Genomic DNA, 22,269 nt, shown 5'->3' with positions numbered 1-22,269 from the left:
GTTTCACCATATGGAAAACTGGGTATCTTGTATCAAAGCTTACCAATGATAAATAATATGTATTTTTGATACACATGGTCGTGCACGTGTATACCCACATTCATGCATTTGTTACTACACAAATATGCTATGGGCAGGAAGAACCACTGTCAAGGTTACGCAAGAACCAAACCCAACCCTCGATAGATTCTTTGCATGAGACCACTAGCAATTGGATAAAACAAAGGCTTGGCATTCTCTCTCCAAAAACTACTAACCTATCGTCCAAACATGCCTAATTACATGCACAAATCCCATATCTTTCAAACCTCAAGAAACAAGTTAAACAAACAATGATAGCTTAAGCAACACATTAAAAGAACTTCATAGTTGCTTTAGATGCCCATAACCAACAATTTAAAATGGGTAACAAATTAACTTACTGAGAATTATTGGTATAATCCTTAATTATCACAAAATCTACAAACTTCTCCGGTATTTTTTCCACATCTTGGCCCTCAATCCAACACTGACCAACCAAAACCCCAGGTCCCACTTGTCGAAGATAATCAACCATGGCATCATTGAATTTAAAAGGGTGTCTACCTGGGAAGGTAAAAAACCATTTAATTAGAATTGCATAAAACATTATTCTAACTAGCTTGAGATAGTCATATAAACATGAGCTTATGAGGAGACTCCTAATAGGATGGATGCCAATGATTATCTTTAGCATCAATAGTTTTCTCCCAAGTTCTAAATCACTTCCATAAGGTACAACTAATTGCTTTTCACATAAACAACACAATTACCAAAACCACATGCATGTGTGTAAAGCCTCCCACACCTCTCCTTATGTCCCCTAGATCTTGAACACACCATGATTGCTTATTGTGGGTAAAATACGATGCAATATTTGTGATTTCAACCGCATTTAGATACTTCATGTGAGGCTGATCATTATACTATTTCAAACTAACACATAAAACCATTTGTTCCCAAAACAAATGTACTCACACCATTTGCCAAAGTTTGATGATAAGGGCAATGTCTTGAAAAATGAACACATGGCTTCCTCATGGAGTTCATCGTCATCATCATCCAATGAAGATTACAAATGTGATGCTCAACTATCATTTCTACACTTTGCATGTTGTCTACATGCATTCCATAGTTGCTTGAAAAACCACTAGATGATGTTTTGATAGTCGAACTTGCAAAACAACATTGTCATAGGCTAAATAATGACTTGTGCAAACATAGCACAACCTCTCATCCATATAGAATCTACAAAGGGAGACAAGGTATTTAAGGATATCATGGGCCTTTATTGAGCTATGGATGTCTTTTAAGTTTTGGTAGTTCTTTAAGTTTCGGTAGTTTACTCATTACTCATTGACGATGGATTATGGGCCATGATTCAATGAAACACTTTCATATTGTGGATGCCCTTAAGATTGGCTCAAGATTGGAGGGGAAAAGACAAAACTTATGATATATTTTGTAAGGTTAACTTCTTTGACTTTTGCTCCATTGCAATCCTATGTCCAAAATCCTCTTCATGCAAAGAATATACAAATTGAGAAGGTGCCTAACACACAAGTAGTTGATGATGCACTAGATGTTTTAGTAGGCATTTCTCCATATGACAAGTGAGCATCTAGCCTGTTTTGATGTGTAGTACTATTCACATGATATTTTGTTATGCTCCAACATCATCTTGTTATTTGGTATCTATAGTTGTTTTGGCTATTTTTGGTAATGAAATCATTTTAGAAGTACAATACTTAAATTGTAAAACTAAGTATTTATTTTTGGTATCATGTACATATCATTTAGATAGCAATAGAACACAATTTGAGCTTTTTATCTAGTATTCAGGTCTCTTTGCAAGCTATGAGTAGAAGTAATTATGAAAAAAGTGATAATCGAAGAAAATCAATGCATGCTGATCTCTAATTTTGCCCCATGCTTTGTATAACTCAATAGCATCATCATTTGGCTAATCACTAACATTAGGTACCAAGCCTACTGATGTTTTGGGCTTCTTTCCTTTAGAATCTCCCTAATTTTATTATTTTCCAGATTGCTGCCTATTGGGACAATCCCTTGCAATGTGACCCTCTTGTTCACAAATAAAACATTTATTTGTTGCCATCAATTCCCTACATTGTGTCGATGTTTTCAAGCCCTTTCTTTGTTGTTTTGGCCTCTTTACATGCTGATTTTCATATTTGCCCCCTTCTCTCAACCTTAAACAACTTTTTATTCAACTTCTTCCCACTCTCTACGAAGCTCCAATCCTTCCCACACAACAAAGCATCGGTTATAGCAGTACTCTCTATGAGTTGAGACATACTAGACACGATGGATTTAATGCAAAATCCTTGATTCCTTTAGGCAATATATTTTTCCACTTGCTCATGAAGGAGTACAGGGTAATAACAAGTAATAGGCAGCAACGCATCCTAAAACTTCTTATTATATTGCTCCAAATTCTTACACTCCTTAGCATCCAGCTTATTCCAAGCTATCATGATGTCCACCTTAAAGGTACTTGTCAACCAATTCAATGAAAACATTTGCTTGAATTGTACCCACGTTAACAATACTCTACCCTGTATCAAAAGACTAGACCACCATTGCAATGGATTCCCTTTCAAGAAAGTGACTGCCTTTTGAATCTTCGAGGACTCCATGAAGTTTTCCCCTAAATAGGCTACATCAAACTGATGAATGAAAGTTAAAGCTTTCAACATATTTTGTGCAATACTGAAGGACTCAACTTCACTGCTTTTCCACCCTCATCATAGTCTTTTGCTGCCCTGACTACTGCAAAAAGGATGCATTCACTGAATTTATATCAAAACCAATACCAATCGAAGCATTTGCATGACCAGCATTCATTCCTTGAGTCCCATAAGCATTTGAGGATATAGATACATTATCAAACATGCTACTTTGTGGCCCAAGCACCAGGCTAATGTTGCCATATATAGGGTTTTACATATTTCCAACCATATCCAAATACATTGGACCTTGCATACCATGCATTGGCTGCTACATACCATGGGGATTTATGCCATACATTTCCGTATGCCGTCCATGTCCAACCATAGCATGAAAAATTGTACTTCCACCAAAGTATCCTAGCTACCCCATCATAGCATGCATGCACGACCATCCAAAATCCATTAAGTTGGCACTTCCATGATGGCCTTGCATTTGCACTCCTTGCCCCGTAAGTATCAACTATTTTGCTTCATTAGCATCTTTGGGAGCTTCAAGTGAAGGCTTTAGCATTACCTTCGATGTACCTTGTTATCCCAAAGGTATAGAAGATGTCTTCTTCTTCTTGCCCTTGATGTTCTTCAAAGCATTCAAAAATCGGGTAAGTTGAGGATCCTTTGCCAATTCAGTAAAGAGATTTATTGTTGTCCTCATCCAATTCTTGAACTGGTCATTAAATTCCTCTTCACTTTGCTAATCATCAGTCTCATTATGTCTTAAAGGCCCAACAACTTGCCAACAGTAGCAACATTTCCAGGTTGTTGTCCATGGTTTGAGCCTTGTCCAAGATCAGACATTGCATTTTCTTCATTCCCTTATGAATGCTCATACTAAGAGGCATCATCACTGCCTAAGTCCATCTCATTGTATGAATACATATTTCTATAATTTCTTAGCCGAGAGCAAAAATCAACACTAGCACAAAGCTTTAGCTTGCAATCAGGTGCCTCGAGCCCACCAAATCATGGGATTGAGTGGTATCCCAACAATGGAACCATGAAACCAGTTTTCCTTCTTGGAAAGGATGGTAATCCCCTGATTAAGCACTTATTTGCAGCAATCACCAAATAAACATCAATTGAAATGCATAATCTATCTTAATAATCTTGGACAATAAACACTCGATTGGCCCCAAAACTAACGCCCCTTTCGGTATTTCTTTAACTTTGATTGCTAATGGATTGAATACAAGTTGAGATTCCACAACCTCCTTTCGTGATCCATAAGCCCCTTGCTGTACATATAATCAACAAGTAATCTAGTCAAATTGCCCCTTGATTTTCACCTAGGAATTGGACAAATGAAACCACCAACTAGCCAAATGTTATCCCAATTAACAATGGACGGCCTAGCATCTGAAATCCATGTCCATTCCACGAATTTTAGATGTTGATTTCAGTGTATGATGTCTTCTCTTGTTGGTACGACTCTCAACGTGACTGCTAAACCCTACTTTGTACAAAAATATAGGGCTTAGATATCTCTCTGTTGTCCACCAAATTTAGCTGAGATCTACTCAAAATGGTTGAGAAATATTGAGATCTTCTGAGAATGGGTTGGAGAAGGTGAGAGAAAGCCAAGATGAGAGAGAAATCCCTAAATTCTACCTATTGCTTGCTCCAGCCTGCATTCAATACAATCACCTACTACTCCTACACACCTCCAAAATATTGTCACCTGATCAGCAATGCTATTGCCAGCCCCTGGAAGGTGATTGCCCTTGTCTACTAAGGCCCCCAAATGGTTGCCTTTAGCAGCAAATTGTTGTTCTATAATCAAAAAATGGACCAACAGTACTCTCTTTCCCTCTCCTAAGCTCTAAAATGACTGAATAACTGAGACCCAATCCCCAAAAACGTTTTCTCAATTTGCATGGGCATTTTTGCCAAGTGGTAGCCTTTTAAACCCATTTTTCAACATTACCCAACCATTTCATTATTTTTCAAAATTAAATAATCCTAAAAATTAATTTCAACTCTTTTGATCCTGCCCAAAATTAAATGTGTCCATCCATAATTAAATTAACTAGGCCATTTTCAACTCGAAGTAGTCCCCAATCTCTGTTGACCCTTAGACTAGTCCCTAGTGTTACCATCGACAATTATTGGCCAAATAGCTGTCTTAGGGTCAAGACTCACACCAACTAACCCCTAAAACCCAACTGACATAACTTGTCATAACTTTTGCCTTTGACACCCACTGCATCCTTGGGGTCCTTCGCCTGTTACCATGAAATAACTGCCATGTGCATCACATATGCTAAACAACCTTACACATTTGATTAATAACTTAATCAAATGTTATCAGCAAGAGTAAAGCATCTCAAAATTTCACGTCCTCTTGACAAATCTCCCCCTTGAAATCCCTGCAATCGTCCTCGATTACATTGCATTGTATCAAAGGAAAAGCATACTGCATTGGAATTTCCATAAGGCATCACAATCACAACATTGGCCACTATTCTCCAACCATGCTACATGCCCCAAACCTATAGAAATTCTCCAGCTAGCATATATATAACATTAAATTCAAAATCACTCCAAAATTGTTACTACAAACTCATTAGATAAATCTATAACTCATGCTTCTCAATTGTTCTAACTACCAACCATAGAAAAACATTAATTCAGCATAAAGCATGGCTAAAACTATCAATGGCATTTACTAACATTTTTTTGTTTTGAAACCAATCGTAAACCATTGAAAATTGAGCATAGTTTGATCATAAATTGATTACTTGTTGATCTGAGGACTAAACATAAACTGCTGCAAATGTGATCTTAAACTGATCAAAAACTCATTGTAAAAGCTGACCAGCAATCAATGCAAAAATTGATGCAAAATAATCCTAAAAGTGACCATAAACAGTTCTCAAACCGATCCAAAATTAAGCTAAAATCAAAATTTTTGCCTCAAAATTGAGGCAAAATTCATACCAAACTTATCATAAGCTGATGCAAAAATATAGTTTCAGTGCTCAGTAAAACTCATACCCATCCGCATACATCTCACAATGACTAGTACATGAAGTAGTGACCTCATGGCAAATATAGTGTCAACACAATATCTTGAATGCATGCTAAATACATCCAAGACCTACTACATACAAGAGCTATCCACAGTTCATGAAGTGGAAGTACTATCTCCCCCTTGAGCATCAGGCAATACTCCAAATCCATGCTTTTGCCGAACCCAACTAAGCCCAAACTAATGTCAGTTTTAACTGAAAGGCACCTAGGTAAAGTTGTAACAACTGAGAATGGTCTCCCAAGTCATCCTCTTCCATCCATTTGGCATTCATTGCTAAATAATTCTAAAATTTCACCAAATATCTCCTGAAAACTTTGCCTTTGACCTTTCCTTCCTTATGTGCTAAAATCTACTCGAGTATCAAAATCTCATCCAGCTCCTCAACTCTTATGTTGAATTTCAACAAACATATCCTCTAGCACATCATCATGAAAAGGCCTTAACAAACTTACATGAAAGGCATTGTGTATCCGCCAATGTGGAGATAATTTCAATCGGTATGTCACATGCCTGATCTTCTCCAACACCTAGAAGGGCGCATAGTATCTCATTCTCGACTTCAAATACGGTCTCTCTTCCTTTCATATTTTTCAGCCTTACCTTTTCAAAACGCAACAATATATAATCGCCCACCACTGCACACTGCAAAGCACGTCTATGATAATCAGCTACCCTCTTTTTCTTTTCCTATGATCTCTGAAGTGCATACTTTATCTTTGCATAGACTGCATCCATTTTTTCCACATAACAATCAACCTCAAAGATCTTGAGCTTAGTTTGCAAGATAGATGGTACCTTTTTGCTACCCTCAACCACCTCAAATGCAGCTTCACTAGCGAAACTATACACTGTGTTGCTGTAAGCAAACTCAACCAATGGCAAATATTACTCCCATTGTTTCTTCTGGTTTAAAACATAGCACCTCACAAGATCTAACACTGAAATTTGCTTCCTCAAATTGACATCTATCTGTGGTCGATTGTCTGTGGTCGGGTTTGCGGTCGGATGAAAGCATGATAAGAATCTCAACGTGGTATCCATATTCTCAAATAACCCCTTCCAAAATAAACTGGTCATCTAAGGGTCTCAATCACTAACGATCAATTCAAGCATATCATGATGAAGTAGTTTTACCACTTGAAGATTAATTTCAACCCTTCAGACTCTGCCCAAAATTTAATGTAGCTATCCATAATTAAATTGGCTAGGCCATTTGCAATGCGAAGTGGTCTCCAACCTTTGTTGTGTTGAGAAATGACAAATAATGTATGCTCTAGGAAGAGATGTCCTAAATCCCATATGCACAGTGAGGAGAGTGGAACAACCCAACTACTATAAAGCATTGTACTTGCAAGATGAGTAATGCAAAATGATGATACTTTTGTCCTTTCAGTTGAGAATCTGAGTCATTGTCCAACCACACAAGACTATGTTTATGAGTCCAAGTCTCAATCTTGGTGTGACATTCTATCTTCAACTCTATATCTTCATGAGTTCAGTATATCTCTTCAAGCCAACCACCATAGCCATGCTCTAGATCCATTCTTTTGGCATGGCATCAGAGCTCAGCTGAGCATGGCCCAACTCAATACTAGTTTATGACCTCATTTTCACCTCTAACTTCATTCCAGCCTTCATGGCTGCCATAGCCAAACAGCACCTACCCTACTTGGAGCTCTTGGATCTCCCCAACTAGAGTCTATCTCAGCTAGCTTTCTTCTAGAGATTTGTTCCCTTGCTCAAGGCGCATCACTGGATCACATCAAAGGTCGACATTACACACTCCCTACTCCAACATTTCGAAAAAACCCAGCTTGCTGAAATTGTGCATCTGTCATTGTTCGTACTGTCGATTCAACTCTTGTACGTTGCGGCTCACTCTGTAGCTATAGGCCTTTCAAAGCTCCATATCCAAGCTCTCTCCCCATAAAATATTTTTAGGAAATTCTTCTCCTACAAGCTGCAAATAAAAAACCAGTCAGCCAAAAAACCCTAAACTAGAGACTCCATAGCCTTGAATTTCAAGCTCAAAATTTATTCATATTTTCATCATTCTTAGTCAACTTGAGCTTCTGTCATTTAAATCTGATCGGTTCCAACAAGTGAAAACTTCAAGAAGAAGATCTGAAGCAACTCACCTCAATTCAAGCAATCCATTTGAAGATCAAGAAGACCACCTAAAATCAGGAACATCAAGTCTTAAATGAAGCTAGTATCTCTTGATACTAACCTAGTGTTTCTTGGCACCTGTGTTTTTGGACATATCCAAGAACGATTCAATTGCTAGTTTTACTTCAGTCTTGCAATGACAAACATGAAGAATTTTAATGTGCAATGCCCAATTGATTAAATCTCTTGTAAGCTTCAATCTCGTTGTAAAAGGATAGACACTGCCCAAGTACACTCATCATGGTAAGACCTCCTTCAGAATGTTTGAACTTGAGCAAATAGCCAAGTTCAATGGAGAAGGCTTTCATGCCTGGAAAGAGAAGACTATGTACCATCTTATGTGAAAGGACTTGTGGGACCTGTTTGAGGATGATGCAAATAACAAGAAGGAAGATGATAAAGACAAGTTCATTGAAGAAGACCAGCTCATGACAAAGGAGTGGAAAAAGATGAACAACAAGGCTCTAGGCATCATTGCCTCAGACTAATTGATGATATGCTACATCATATCTCTAGCATCAGAGATACTAGAACTGCTTGGGAGGAACTTGACAGGATGTTTGGTACCCAAGCAAAGAATTAAAAAAGTAAAATTACTCATGCAATTTTATAAACTGGATATAAAAGACTGCTTCCATGACCATACACATTAACAAGTTCAAGAGCCTAAAAACCCAGCTTGCAACTCTTAAGAAGAATATTGATGAAGATGAAGTAATAGTGGGTACTGCTTTCAAGTGTAAGTAAGGATCCATACGAGAATCTTATGTCCACCCTATGTTCCAAGTCTCTCACTTAAAGATATTGAGCACTCTCTTCTTGATAAAGAGAATAAACAGAAGAACAAGAATGCAAAAGATGGTGTTCCATCATCTAGGGAAAATCTCTTATACACCAAAGGAGTTGTTGGATCCAAAGGAAGAGGTCGAGGATTCAACACCAATAACAAAGATCGGATGACATGTCATTATTGTGGTAAGACTTGCCATATAGCCAGTGAATGTTTCCACCATAGAAGAGCACAACAGATGCAGAATGGTAACCACTAGAATCAGTTCATGAATGAAAGAGAAGAAGAAGAAAAGGATGTTTCCGCCATCAACAACTCTGACAGATTGTTTTGAATAAATTATCTTTTCCATAGTGGATCTTGTGTTTTTCCTTAGTGGATTTACTTCGTAAAACAAAACCCTTACCAAAGATGTCAAGTTTCAAGCTTTAACTTGACTAGGCTACCTATGAGCTACTCTCCCGGACCATGTTATCATGTAGGGGGGAGGGGGGGGGAAGGGAGGGGGCAAAAGCCAGCGAGTGTAGGAACTCATCATTTGAGGGGGGGTGTTGAGAAATGACAAATGATGTATACTCTAGGAAGAGATGTCCTGAATCCCATATACACAATGAGAAGAGTGGAATAACCCAACTATTATACAACATTGTACTTGCAAGATGAGTAATACAAAATGATGATACTTTTGTCCTTTCAGTTGAGAGTCTGAGTCGCCACACAAGGCTGTGTTTATGAGTCCAAGTCTCAATCTTGGAATCTAATTCACGGTCCTTGTGTGACATTCTATCTTCAACTCTATGTCTTCATGAGTTCACTCTATCTCTTCAAGCCACCATAGTCATGCCCTAGATCCGTTCTTTTGACATGTTGACCCTTAGATTGGTATTAATTAATAAATTAATGCTAGTCTCTAGTGTCACCACTGACACTTATTAGCCAATTAACTGTCACAGGGCCAAAACTAATACCAGCTAACCCCAAATCCCAACTAGCATAACTTGTCACAATGTTTGCCTTTGACACCCACGGTATCCTCAGGGTCCTTGATCTATTACCATGAAATAATTACCAAGTGCATCACATATGCTAAACAACCTTGTACTAATCAAATGTTATCACTAATATTAAAATATCTCAAAATTTCAAGTCCTATGACATCGGATCACAGCAAAGATATGGACAAAGATATCTCCCCGTTACTAGTTGAAGACCTTTACTCTACATATTACACTAGAGAAATTCACATGAACTGAAAATGCACACTTTACCACATTAATCTTGGATATTAGACACCCGATTGGCCCCAAAATTAGCGTCCCTTGCAGTATTTCTTTATCTTATATTGCAAATGAAAGGAGTGCAACTGAGATTCTCTCATCTCCTCCGCTAATCCAAGTTTCCCTTGTCAAAACTAACCAGTAAGCCTCCAAACTAGTTGACCCCTTGGTTGGCTTGGAAATTGACCTTCACTATGCTCCTTGAAAGAAAATTCAAATCTTAATCTAATATTGGTTGGTTGGCCTCTTAGATCTCCCTAAAATTCCTTAATTCTGAGCAGCATCCCAAGGCCACTATTAAAACCCTAATTTTTCTTATAAATTAGAATTTACATTAGAGATTGACTAAAATCTCTTTTTTTAATGGCTTCAATTGCTAGAAAAAGCTAAAATAACTTAAGAGATGGCTAGAGGATGAGATATAATGCTGTAGAGAGAGAAATTTCAAAGTTTCATTACGAGAAATGCTAAAAAACTATTATTGCCCTACTCAAACAGCCATGGAAGCTCTCACATATAGCTTAGGACCGCTGGAAAGACTGATGCTGCCTCTTGTATGATATCTGCACCAAAAGAACCTTGGGATGTTGTCACTTGCTCCTAGAGGCTCCAAACTACTATCACATGTTGTAGGATTAATCACTGGTGGCTGCAAATCACAACCACCACCTCTCTTTGCTCTCCAACAACCTCTTGTTCTCTCACAATGGCTAGAATAGACTTCGATCAACCCCTGAAAACGTTTTTCCCACTTGCATAAGCAAAATCTACGAAGCGGAAGCCTTTTAATTTTATTTTTCAACATTATTCAACCTATTAAATTAATTTTTTAATTATTAATTCTAAAAATTAATTTAACAAGTATTCTAGTTCTCAAAAAATTAATTTCACCAGCTAATAATTAAATTGACTAGATCAATTTATCTTTCAAGTATCCTTGAGCTATTATTGACCCTTAAAATAGCAGTAATTACTTAATTAATATATAGTCTCTAATATCACCACTGACATTAGTGGCCAATAAATTGATCTAGGCCAAAATGTGACACCGAATACCACCTAGTACCTATCACGCATAACTTATTACAACTTTTGCATTTGGCATCAACTACATCCTCAAGGCCTTTGGCTTGATATCATAAAATAATTGCCATTTGCATCACATGTGCTCAATAACCTTGCACATTTGATTAATATCTTAATAAAATATTATCGACAAGATTATAGCATCTCAAAATTTTACGTCCCCGTGACAGACCTCCCCCTTGAAATCCTTGTAATCATCCTCGATTACACTACATTGTGCCAAAAGAAAAGCATACTGCATTGGAATTTTCATAAGGCATCATAGTCACAACATCAGTCACAATTGTCCAATCGTGCCACACATCCCAAACCTTCTTGAAAATTTTCAACCAACATAAACATGATATAAATATAAAATAAAGTCCAAAAATGTTGTTAAAAACCCATTTGATGCATCCATAACTCACATTTCTCAACTGCTCTGACTTCACAATCATAATAAGACATATTCTCAGCATAAATCATGGCTTAAACTATCAATGGTATTTACTAACATGTTGCTGACCATGGAACCAGCTATAAACCATTGAAAACTGAGCATAAATTGATCATAAACTAACGATTTGATCTAAGAACTAATCACAAATTGCTACAAATGTGTTCTCAAACTGATCACAAATTGATTGCAAGAATTGATCAATAACCAATGCAAATTTGATCCCAAAAGCAATCATAAAATGTAAGAACTCATGCCAAAATAATCATAAATTGATACAAAAGTATAGTTTTAGTGACCGGGTGAAACTCATACTCATCTACATACATCTCACAATGACTAGTACACTAAGTAGGAATCTCATGGTAGACATACTGTCAATACAGTACCTTAGATGCATGCTGAATACATCCAAGATCCACTACATATGAGAGCTGTCCACAACTGATGGAGTGGAAGTGCTACCTCCCCCTTGGACATCACTCTTGAAGATGATTTCCTCTTCTTGACTTTGTTGCCCTCCCTGAAGGGTTCAAAAAGCGCATAAACTGAGGATTCATTTGTCAATTGCATAAACATTTTAGTTGTTATCCTCAGTTGATCTTTACACTGGTCATCATATTCCTCTTCCTCTTGCTAGTCATCAACTCAAGAGACCTAAAAGGACCCACCTCTTGACCAATTCCCTCATTCTCAGCTTATTGTCCATGCTCAATACCTTGTCCAAGACCAAGCATTGCATTTTTCCCAACACTGAATTTTCAAATTGAGAGCCATCATCCCTGCTTGATTTTATCTCACCATCTGAAGATATTCTTGTTGTAATGCTCAGTTGAATACAATTTCAACACTTAAGCAAAGCTTTCGACATTCAATCAAGTGTCTCGGGCCCACCAAATCAAGGAAATTGATGGTGTCCCAGTAATACACAACCATGAAACTAGCCTCCCTCCTCGAATAGGGTGGTAAATAACTTGATTTAGCACTAATTATAGTAAGCATAAAATTCACATAAATTGAAAATGCACACTTTATTACTTTAATCTTGGACACTGGACACCCTATTGGCCCCAAAATTGGCGCCCCTTGCAGTATTTTTTTATCGTATATTGCAAATGAAAGGAGTATAGCTGAGATTCTCTGATCTCCTCCGCTAATCCAAGTGTCACTTACTATCAAAACTAACCAACAAGCCTCCAAACCAATTTGCCCCTTGATTTAATGGCCTTTACCTTGCTCCTTGAAAGACAGATTCAGTCCCAAATCAGATACTATCTGGCTGGCCTCTTGAATCTCCTTGAAAATCCTCAATTTCAATTGTTGTAATTCAAGTCCTAGGCCCTCGATTCCAAGCACACATCCCAAGGCGACTATCAAAACCCTATTAGAGTTTATAGCAGAGATTAACCAAAATCTCTTTCTTTGTTGGCTCAAACTGCTAAAAAATACTGAGATAACTTGAGAGATGGTTGGGGGATAAGAGAGAGTGTTGTAAAAGATAAATTTCAGAGTTTCATCGTGAGAACCACTGAAAAACTGCTGCTGTCTTGCTCAAATAACCATGAAAGTTGTCACCTACAGCTTAGGACTACCAGATGTTAGATATACTCAATATCCCACCCTTAAAGTGCCACCAATAATCCATGATGCTCTAAGTTATAAGGCTCCCATTACGAGGAGAAGCCATGTGTGAGCACGAACATTGGGTGGGTCCTAACTTGTATATCAAATGAGATCTATATGATTGGATGGCAAAAAGGTGACCTTTGTGGATCTAACCTTTGTGTTAGATAGAGTAGTTATACTAGTGGTAACTCGAGACACAATGCATCGAGTTGCAAGGTATGGGAATTATCAAGGGCCTCTATTTTGGAGTCTGGGGGCCGCAAAAGCGACCCCTGGTTGGAAGGTCTCAGAGGGGTCAGTAGCCCCCTTGATGGGAGTTTGAGAGCAATGCCCTCGGCCAGACAGTAAAGAAAATATTTCCTGGAATATAGCAATGCCCTCGGCCAGACAGTAAAGAAAATATTTCCTGGAATATTCCATGGCTGACTAGAAAAGGTTCACAATATAATATGGTCAAACATGCCGATTAGACTACCTTCTTGGACTATAAAAGAAAAACCTCTCTAAAGTCATCGTCAAACTATCTTTCACCTAATCAGCGTCCTTTCAACTACCCTTAAGCTCTTCGCCTATCATCTATCTGAATCGCCATCTTAGCTTCATAATGGAAGCGAACCATTGGACAGCCATCTTTGTATCAGTTCATTTAAAATTAAAGCAGTCCTTGTTCTTCTCATATTTGTTGTGTGTTCTCTACTCCTTGCTCAAATTTTGACCCCTGTATCATGTAATTTCTACACCAAAAAGACTATGCCCCCTCTTGTATACTATCGTCTGCACAGGACCTTGGATTGTTGTCACCTGCTCCTAGAGGACTCCAAACTACTATTACATACTATAGGATTGATTCGTGGTAGCTGCAAATCACAACAGTAGCCTCACTTTGCTCTCTAATAGCCTTCTCTCTCACAATGGTTGGAATAGACTTCTACCGGCCCCTAAAAATATTTTTTCCACTTGCATGGGCAAGTTTTGCGAAGTGGCAAGCTTCTAATCCCACTTTCTAGTATTATCCAGCTTATTAAATCAATTTTTAAAACATTATTTTTAAAAATTAATTTAATAATTATTCTAGTGCTCAAAAAATTAATTTCACTAGTCAATATTTAAAAGCTAGGCCAATTTGTCTTTTAAGTTTCATTGAGCAATTATTGGCCCTTAGACTGGCATTAATTACTTAATTAATGCCTAGTCTTATGGCCTTACCCTCCTATAAGAGCCATTCATACAAGAGATTGGCAAGAAAGGGAGCTATAGAAGCTTTGTTTCCCTTCCATTATTCAAGGTCCTCGAAGACACTTACCTAGTATGGCACCCATTACCGATCATGCACCACTCATCCCAAGCTCAATCCCATCCCCCATCATCTCCTTTGAAGGTTCCCTCGTATCCCCAATCCCTTTCAGAGGGCGACAATATCAGTTATGCCATTGTGCATTTCCTAGCCCCTTGAGTTTCAAAGTGGGATTCCTAGGGTCATTAGGAGTTCTTTCATCGATGGACTTCATTAGCATTGGCAATTCTTTTTGCCACTATTGGATCCATTCCATCTTCTTTGGCCTTCAACCACATCCAAGATCTAAAAGGGGTTTTAGTAGTCATTTGTATCTTATACAAGCATCTCTTGCCTATGAGTCTAAATCTGAATGAAATGAGGATCTTGATGGAGGAGGCAACCCTTTCTAGAGCATGCATTACAATCGGTTCTTTTTCAAATCAGTTTTAGTGTGTCTTTACTAGTTGAGGGTTCTTTCCTAGAAATTGCATTTCTTTTTCAATGGCTAGAGGGTGCATTTACACTAGTTCAATGAGGCAACCATCCTATCTAGAAGACACATCATTATTTTATTAATTTATTGCTTAATTACAAGTCAACTTTACATCATTTGGCAACAATGGGCCATATTTGGCACATTTCTACCATATATAGCACTTCCCCAAACCCCACATCATTGTTAGTACAAACTTTCTACAGCAGGTGTCACGAGGACGTGAAATTTTGATGCTTTGCTTATGTTTAATTGACATTTGATTAAAGGATTAATCAAATGTGCAATTAAAAGATGCACATGTGTTGCACATGTGAGGTGCAAGCTACTTTCTCATGGTTGAAGGCCGAAGGACCCTATGAAAAAGATGGGTGTCAAAGGCAAAAGTTGTAACAAGTTACACTTGTTAGATTCTAGGTGAATTTTGGTGTTTGTTTGTCCCTAGGACCTTTAATCAGCCATTAAGTGTCAATTACGACACTAGGGACTAGATATTAATTAATGGATTAATGCTTGTCCAAGGGTCAATTAACGCATGGGACCACTTGGGGTTGCAAATGGCCTAGCCAATTAATTTTTAGATGGGCAAGGTCAATTTTTTGGGCATGGATTAAGGGCTGAATTAATTTTCAGAATTAATTAATTCTGAAAATTAATTAAATGCCTGGATATTGCTGAAAATGGATTAAGAAAGTTGCCACTTGGCAAAACTTTCCCATGCAAGTGGGGGAAAGGTTAAATAGGGCTGAAGGGAGAGGAAAATCTCGTTTTTTCATTTTGGAGCTGTTAGGAAGAGGTGTTGGACTGTTGCTACCAGCTTTTGGGGCCATTTCCCAGCCATTGGAGACCATTTTGGTGATGGAGATTGCATATTCTTGACCTTGGGAAGCTGGCAATTGCTGCTGATGCACTTTCTCCTGAAGATCACAGTCTCTGATACTCCTATTGTTGTTGGTGCATCCGTTTGGGGCTGGTACAGCAGGGCAGCAGCTAATTTTGATCAGTTCTTCCCAACAAATCTCAAAATTTTCTCTCTTTACAGCATTCTCTCATCTCCCTCAACCTATGTTTAGCCATTCTCCGTAATTCTCAGCCATTTGGAGGAGATTTCAGCCATTTTTGGTGGGCTGATCTGTAATTTCTGCAGTAACTCTAATTTACAGCAGAAATTAGGATTTAGCAGCCACCTTGGGATCCATGCCAGAGATTGAAGGCTCAAGGGGCTGAAATCACAACTGATAATTGAAGATTATCAAGGGATTTCAGGAGCCAACCCATCCCGAATTGATTTGGGGCAGCATTTGGCCAGCCAAGGGTCAAATTGAAGAAGAAGTCCTGGGTGAATCAAGGGACAAATGACCCAAAAGGCTTGCTAGTCATTTATGATAGCAAGAGCAATTGGTTAGTAGGAGGAGATTGAAGAATCTCAAGTTGTACCCCTTCCAATTGAATGAAAGCTAAAGGAAGGCCGCAAGGAGCGCCAATTTTGGGGCCAACAAGGTGTCTATTGTCCAAGAATGTTATGGTAAAGTGTGTATTTCATTTTATGTGCATTTATTTATTATTGTAATTAACTCTTAAATCAGGTTATCACCACCCATTCCAAGAAGGAAGGCTGGTTTCAAGGTTCCATTGCCGGAATACATCAAATCTCTTGATTTGGTGGGCCCGAGGCACCTGATTGCAAGCCAAAGCTTTGTGCTAGTACTAATCTTTGTCCTCAGCTGAGAAATTACAGCAAGATGTCTTCATACAATGGGATGCAATCAAACAGTAATGATGCCTCTCATGATGCACATTCACATGGGGAAGAAGGGAATGCAATGCGTGATCTTAGACAAGGCACGAATCATGGACAACATGCTGAAAATGTGGTTGACGGCCAAGATGTTGGACCCTCAATGCAGAAAGATGATGATGATCAGCAAGGGGAAATGAAATTCGATGATGCATTCAAGAATCGAATGAGGGCAGCAGCCAATATCTTTGCTGAATTGGCAAAAGATCCTCAATTTACTCGGTTTTTGAACACTCCTATGAAGGACAACAAGGGCAAGAAAAGAAAATCCTCTTCTAGAACTTCGGGACAGCAAGATGCACCAAAGAACAAGCCAAAGCCTTCTCAAGTTGCTCCTAAAGATGCTCATGGTGAAAAGCAGTTGGTGCCAGTTGGGCAAGAAATGCATATGCATGGTGGTAGCACAATTTTTCATGCTTGGTGGGTGAGCGACCGAATGTGGGAATGTATGGCACACCTCCCCATAACTTTCAGCAACCAATGCATGGCTTGCATAACCCAATGTACTCGGGTATGGCTCATGGAATGCATAATCCGATGTATGGAGGCATCAGTATGATGCTTGGTGTGCAAAATCATGCATATGGGCAAGCATCAATACCCCATCGTGCTTTTGGGGCTCAAGGAATAAGTGCTGGTCATGCAAATGCTTCCTTTAATGCTGGCTATCATGGAAATTGCCTCTACACCACCGGATACACTATGCCTTTCATGTGAGCTTGTTGAGGCTTTTTTATACTGATGTGGCCTAAGGATGTATCTGCTGAAATTCAGTCCAATGTAGAGGAGCTGAATGAGATATTGATATCCGAGCAGATTTTGGCACATAAAAAGAATGCGAAGTTTCACAACTGTTCACCAATGGATGCTAAATGGATGGAAGAAGATGACTTGGCAGACCATCCTCAGTTGTTGCAGCTTTACCTTGATGCCTTTCAGTTAGAGCCAACTTTGGATCAGGCTCTTTCAGGTTCAACAGGCCAAGGGTCCAAAGTACCACTTGATACTCAAGGGGGAGGTAGCACATCTACTCCTCCAGGAATGGACTGCTCTCGTGTATAGTGGATCTCGGATGTATTCAGCATGCATCCAAGGTACTGTGCTGACAGTATGTCTGCCATGAGGTCACTATTCAGTGTACTAGTCACTGTAGTATGCATGCAAATGGGTATGGTTTTCACTGCAGCTCTGAAACTGTACATTGCATCAAGTTATGATTATGAGAGACTGATTAATGAGTGCTAGTTTTTAGTGTATGATCATTAGTTTCAGTGGTATTCAGTTGGTTCTATGGACAGCATGTGTACTGAATGCCATTGATAATTCAGCCATGGTTTCGGCTCGGTTTATGCTTGACAATGGTTGTGTAGTCAGCATTGTTGAGAAACAAGAGTTCGGATGCATCCGATGAGTTTCTGGCAACAGTTACGGACTATTGTTGAGCATTATGCTATGTTTATGCTGGCTCGAAATTTTCAGCAAATGGTGGGCATATGAGATAGTTAGCTAGCAGTGGCCAATGTTGTGTTGACTATGATGCCTTGTCAAAATTCCAGTGCAATATTGTTTGCTTTCACACATTACAGTGCAATCGAGGACGATTGCGAGGATTTTAAGGGGGTGGTCTATCACGAGGACATGAAAATTTGATGCTTTGCTTATGTTTAATTGATATTTGATTAAAGGATTAATCAAATGTGCAATTAAAAGATGCACATGTATTGCACATGTGAGGTGCAAGCTACTTTCTCACAGTTGAAGGCCGAAGGACCTTGTGAAAAAGATGGGTGTCAAAGGCAAAAGTTGTAACAAGTTACACTTGTTAGATTCTAGGTGAATTTTGGTATTAGTTTGCCCCTAGGACTATTAATTGACCATTAAGTGTCAGTTATGACACTAGGAACTAGGCATTAATTAATGGATTAATGCTTGTCCAAAGGTCAATTAATGCATGGGACCACTTTGGGTTGCAAATGGCCTAGCCAATTAATTTTTGGATGGGCAAGGTCAATTTTTTGGGCATGGATTAAGAGCTGAATTAATTTTCAGAATTAATTAATTCTGAATATTAATTAAATGGCTGAAAATTGCTGAAAATGGATTAAGAAAGCTGCCACTTGGTAAAACTTTCCCATGCAAGTGGGGGAAAGGCTAAATAGGGCTGAAGGGAGAGGGAAATCTCGTTTTTTCATTTTGGATTGTTGGAAAGAGATGTTGGACTGTTGCTACCAGCTTTTGGGGCCATTTCCTAGTCATTGGAGACCATTTTGGTGATGGAGATTGCATATTCTTGACCTTGGGAAGCTGGCAATTGCTGTTGATGCACTTTCTCCTGAAGGTCACAATCTCTGATGCTCCTATTGTTGTTGGTGCATCCATTTGGGGCTGGTACAGCAAAGCAGTTGATTTTGACCAGTTCTTCCCGACAAATCTCAAAATTTTCTCTCTTTACAGCATTCTCTCATCTCCTTCAGCCTATGCTTAGCCATTCTCAACAATTCTTAGCCATTTGGAGGAGATTTCAACCATTTTTAGTAGGCTGATCTGTAATTTATGCAGTAAACTCTAATTTACAGCAGAAATTAGGGTTTAGCAGCCACCTTGGGATCCGTGCCAGAGATTGAAGGCTCAAGGGATTGAAATCAGCAAGCTGATAATTGAAGATTATCAAGGGATTTCAAGAGCCAGCCCATCCCGAATTGATTTGGGGCAGCATTTGGCTAGTCAAGGGTCAAATTGGAGAAAAAGTCCTTAGTGAATCAAGGGGCAAATGACCCAAAAGGCTTACTGGTCATTTATGATAGCAAGAGCAATTGGTTAGCAGGAGGAGATTGAAGAATCTCAAGTTGTACTCCTTCCAAGTGAATGAAAGCTAAAGAAATACCGCAAGGGGCGCCAATTTTGGGGCCAACAAGGTGTCTATTGTCCAAGAATGTTATGGTAAAAGTGTGTATTTCATTTTATGTGCATTTATTTATTGTTGTAATTAACTCTTAAATCAGATTATCACCACCCATTCCAGAAGGAATGCTGGTTTCAGCAAACCATATGGAGTTGGCCAAGGTTCAAGTACATTGGGACAAACTGAATGCCTACATCCGATCGTTTCTCTTTCACTACAACTGTGATAGCCCATATAGAGCACATGACAGTGATGGTTGGAGCTTGATCAAATGTACAACAAAAAGACCTCTATGAAACGTGTTTCTTTAGAGGTACAAATGAGAGCCTTGAGCGTCAACAAATCATCTTCTATGTGGAAGCATGTAAACAAGCCAAGGCAACTATAGATGTGGATACAAAGCGCGGGGAAGATCATCACTTCCGAAGACATGGCAATAACACTTCTTTCGCACTTACCGCCTAGATTCAATGCATTTTACTTTTTCTTTGATTGCGTCAAGGGGGACAAAGACTCTTCATTGCAAGGAGTTGACTCCTATGGTTTTGGGCCAAGAGAAGCAATTGAAAGGGCCAAATGCTTTCAAATCAAAGGCATTGATAGGTCAATCCTCTCAAACAAAGGAAAATGACCAAAATAAGGAGGACAAATCAAAGAAGGACAAGGAGAAGGACTCCACTTGTCACATCTATGGCAAGTCAAGTTACTAGAAAAAGGATTATCCCGACAAGGAGAAGGAAGACAAAGATTGAGTCTTCAAAGGATTCAGGAGCACTAGCTGGTCCCTCATTAGTTGCCTTCCTCCATTTGGAGGTGGTTCAGGCGTCGACCCCTAGGAATTCTGATTCTACGTTGACAACCCCACACTCTCATGAGTGGATTGTTGAGAGTGGTGCCTCTTGGCACATGACTCCTTCTACAACACGATTGCCCATTTGTGGCCTTCGCATGGGCAAATTCTTATCAAATAGCTCTTCTATTCCCATTCAAGGGAGACATAACATGCAACTTATTCCAGACGGGGAGCTGGGTGGTGCCCACACTTCCGAGGTGCTTTATGTGCCAACTTGCCTGGATTACCCTCTGCTTTCGATGCACAAGATTTGTGCCCTCCACCTCTTGGTTGAGTTTGACGAGGATTCCTTTCAAATTCTTGATCATGGATCGAGACAAGTGCTTACTTCCGGTTGCGAGGAGAATGGAGTCTATAAGTTATAGTCTCCTTCTGCCTTGGCTTCTCTTCTTCTTACCTCTCACACACAGTCCGAGCTTTGGCATGCTCAGTTTTGCCATCCAAATTATGATTACCTTCAGAAGGCATCTAGGGTACAGCTTGTTCGAGGCATGCCGAACTTCGAGGTGGTCTTCAACACCCTTGGAGCTTGTTTCTACAAATCTTTGTGAACCTATGCGAACAGAGTCCCTTAAGTGGAGCTTGTATTTCATGCTAATTGTGGACAATTTTAGCACGCTGACATGGGTTTATTTTTTGCAGCTAAAGTCAAAGGCTTTCTCCCACTTCAAGGATTGGTTACTCTTTGAGGAGAAACAATCAAGTTGAAGACTAAAAGGGAGGGAAATTTATTTCTAATGACCTTGCTAGGTTCTATGCAGATCATGGTATCCACCAAGAGTTTCCAAGCACAAACACACCTCAAGAAAATGAGATATTGGAACAGAAGAACTGAAGTGTGATTGAGATGGCTCACACCATGATGGATCATAGATAGACACCTCAATGTCTCTAGGCTAAGGTTGTGGCTACTGCTGTCCACATGCTTAATCAATCCCCCACTCAAACCATTGTTGGTACGATACCTTACGAGGTGTATTTTCGGTCTAAGCCTGATGTTTCTAATTTCAGGGTTTTTGGGTGTCATGCATGTGTCCACATCTCGAAGACACAACGCAATAAATTTGAAGCGACTTCCCAAAGACAAGTGTTTGTGGCCTACAATTCGCAATCCCAAGGTTACTGATAGTACGATCTCGTTAAACGAAATGTCTACACGAGTCGAGATGTTCGGTTCATGGAGGTTCCAAACTCAGAGGGGGGCCAGGAACACACCGTGCTTGGAGATCCAGAGGTGATAGTTGGGTGCCCACGACTGTATCTTTGGAGCTCGTGCCTCATGGAGATGCTTCATCTTCAGATGAGGATACTACTTCCCCACCACCTTCCCCGATTGCGCCATCACCGGTATATATTCTAGAGACTTCAGTAGATGGAGTGCGACAAGGAGAGATTCGGCCTCCTCGTTGGACACAAGACACACTCCACGATTTAGGGATTGAAAAAGTCCCATAGTTACCAGGAACGGGGAATAGGATCCCCCGAAACATATATATATATATACATATGTGTGTGTGTGTGTGTGTGTGTGTGTGTGTAGAGAGAGAGAGAGAGAGAATCAACACTTAAGTCTTAGAATCTAGAGAGAGATATCATATCAACCATAATTCGTGAAATTAGAGACATAATGATCAAGTTTCAACAACAATAAAGATTCAAAACATTGTAATCAGCAACGGATTATCGCATTCATGATTCAACATTGTAATCAACAATGTTGCATAAGTCCAACAAGTGTGCATTGCAAAGACACAAAATATGCAC

The 22,269-nt window shown here is 39.2% G+C and overlaps 1 protein-coding gene across 5 annotated transcripts in view; it reads right to left on the bottom strand.

Moving 5' to 3' along the window:
• Positions 1 to 336: 336 nt before the first annotated feature.
• The window catches only part of LOC148018087 (WD repeat protein), a 75,163-nt gene continuing 53,230 nt past the window's right edge, over positions 337 to 22,269 (bottom strand). For 4 of the 5 annotated variants that reach the window (XM_087661765.1, XM_087661763.1, XM_087661764.1 and 1 more), the window contains one exon: positions 337 to 585. In XM_087661765.1, coding sequence (XP_087517891.1) covers positions 419 to 585 — 167 coding nt within the window. In that variant the 3' untranslated portion in view covers positions 337 to 418. Of the gene's footprint in view, positions 586 to 7,923; positions 7,977 to 22,269 lie in introns of those variants that run through there. The other variant, XM_087661768.1, reaches the window with a different exon arrangement.

The sequence above is a fragment of the Lygodium microphyllum genome, chromosome 21 (genome assembly GCF_053477565.2).
Source record: "Lygodium microphyllum isolate KBCC chromosome 21, Lygodium_microphyllum_v1.1.10, whole genome shotgun sequence".
Classification (NCBI taxonomy): domain Eukaryota; kingdom Viridiplantae; phylum Streptophyta; class Polypodiopsida; order Schizaeales; family Lygodiaceae; genus Lygodium; species Lygodium microphyllum.
Note: the sequence above shows the minus strand (reverse complement) of the source record. Positions and strands in the feature narration are given on the sequence as shown.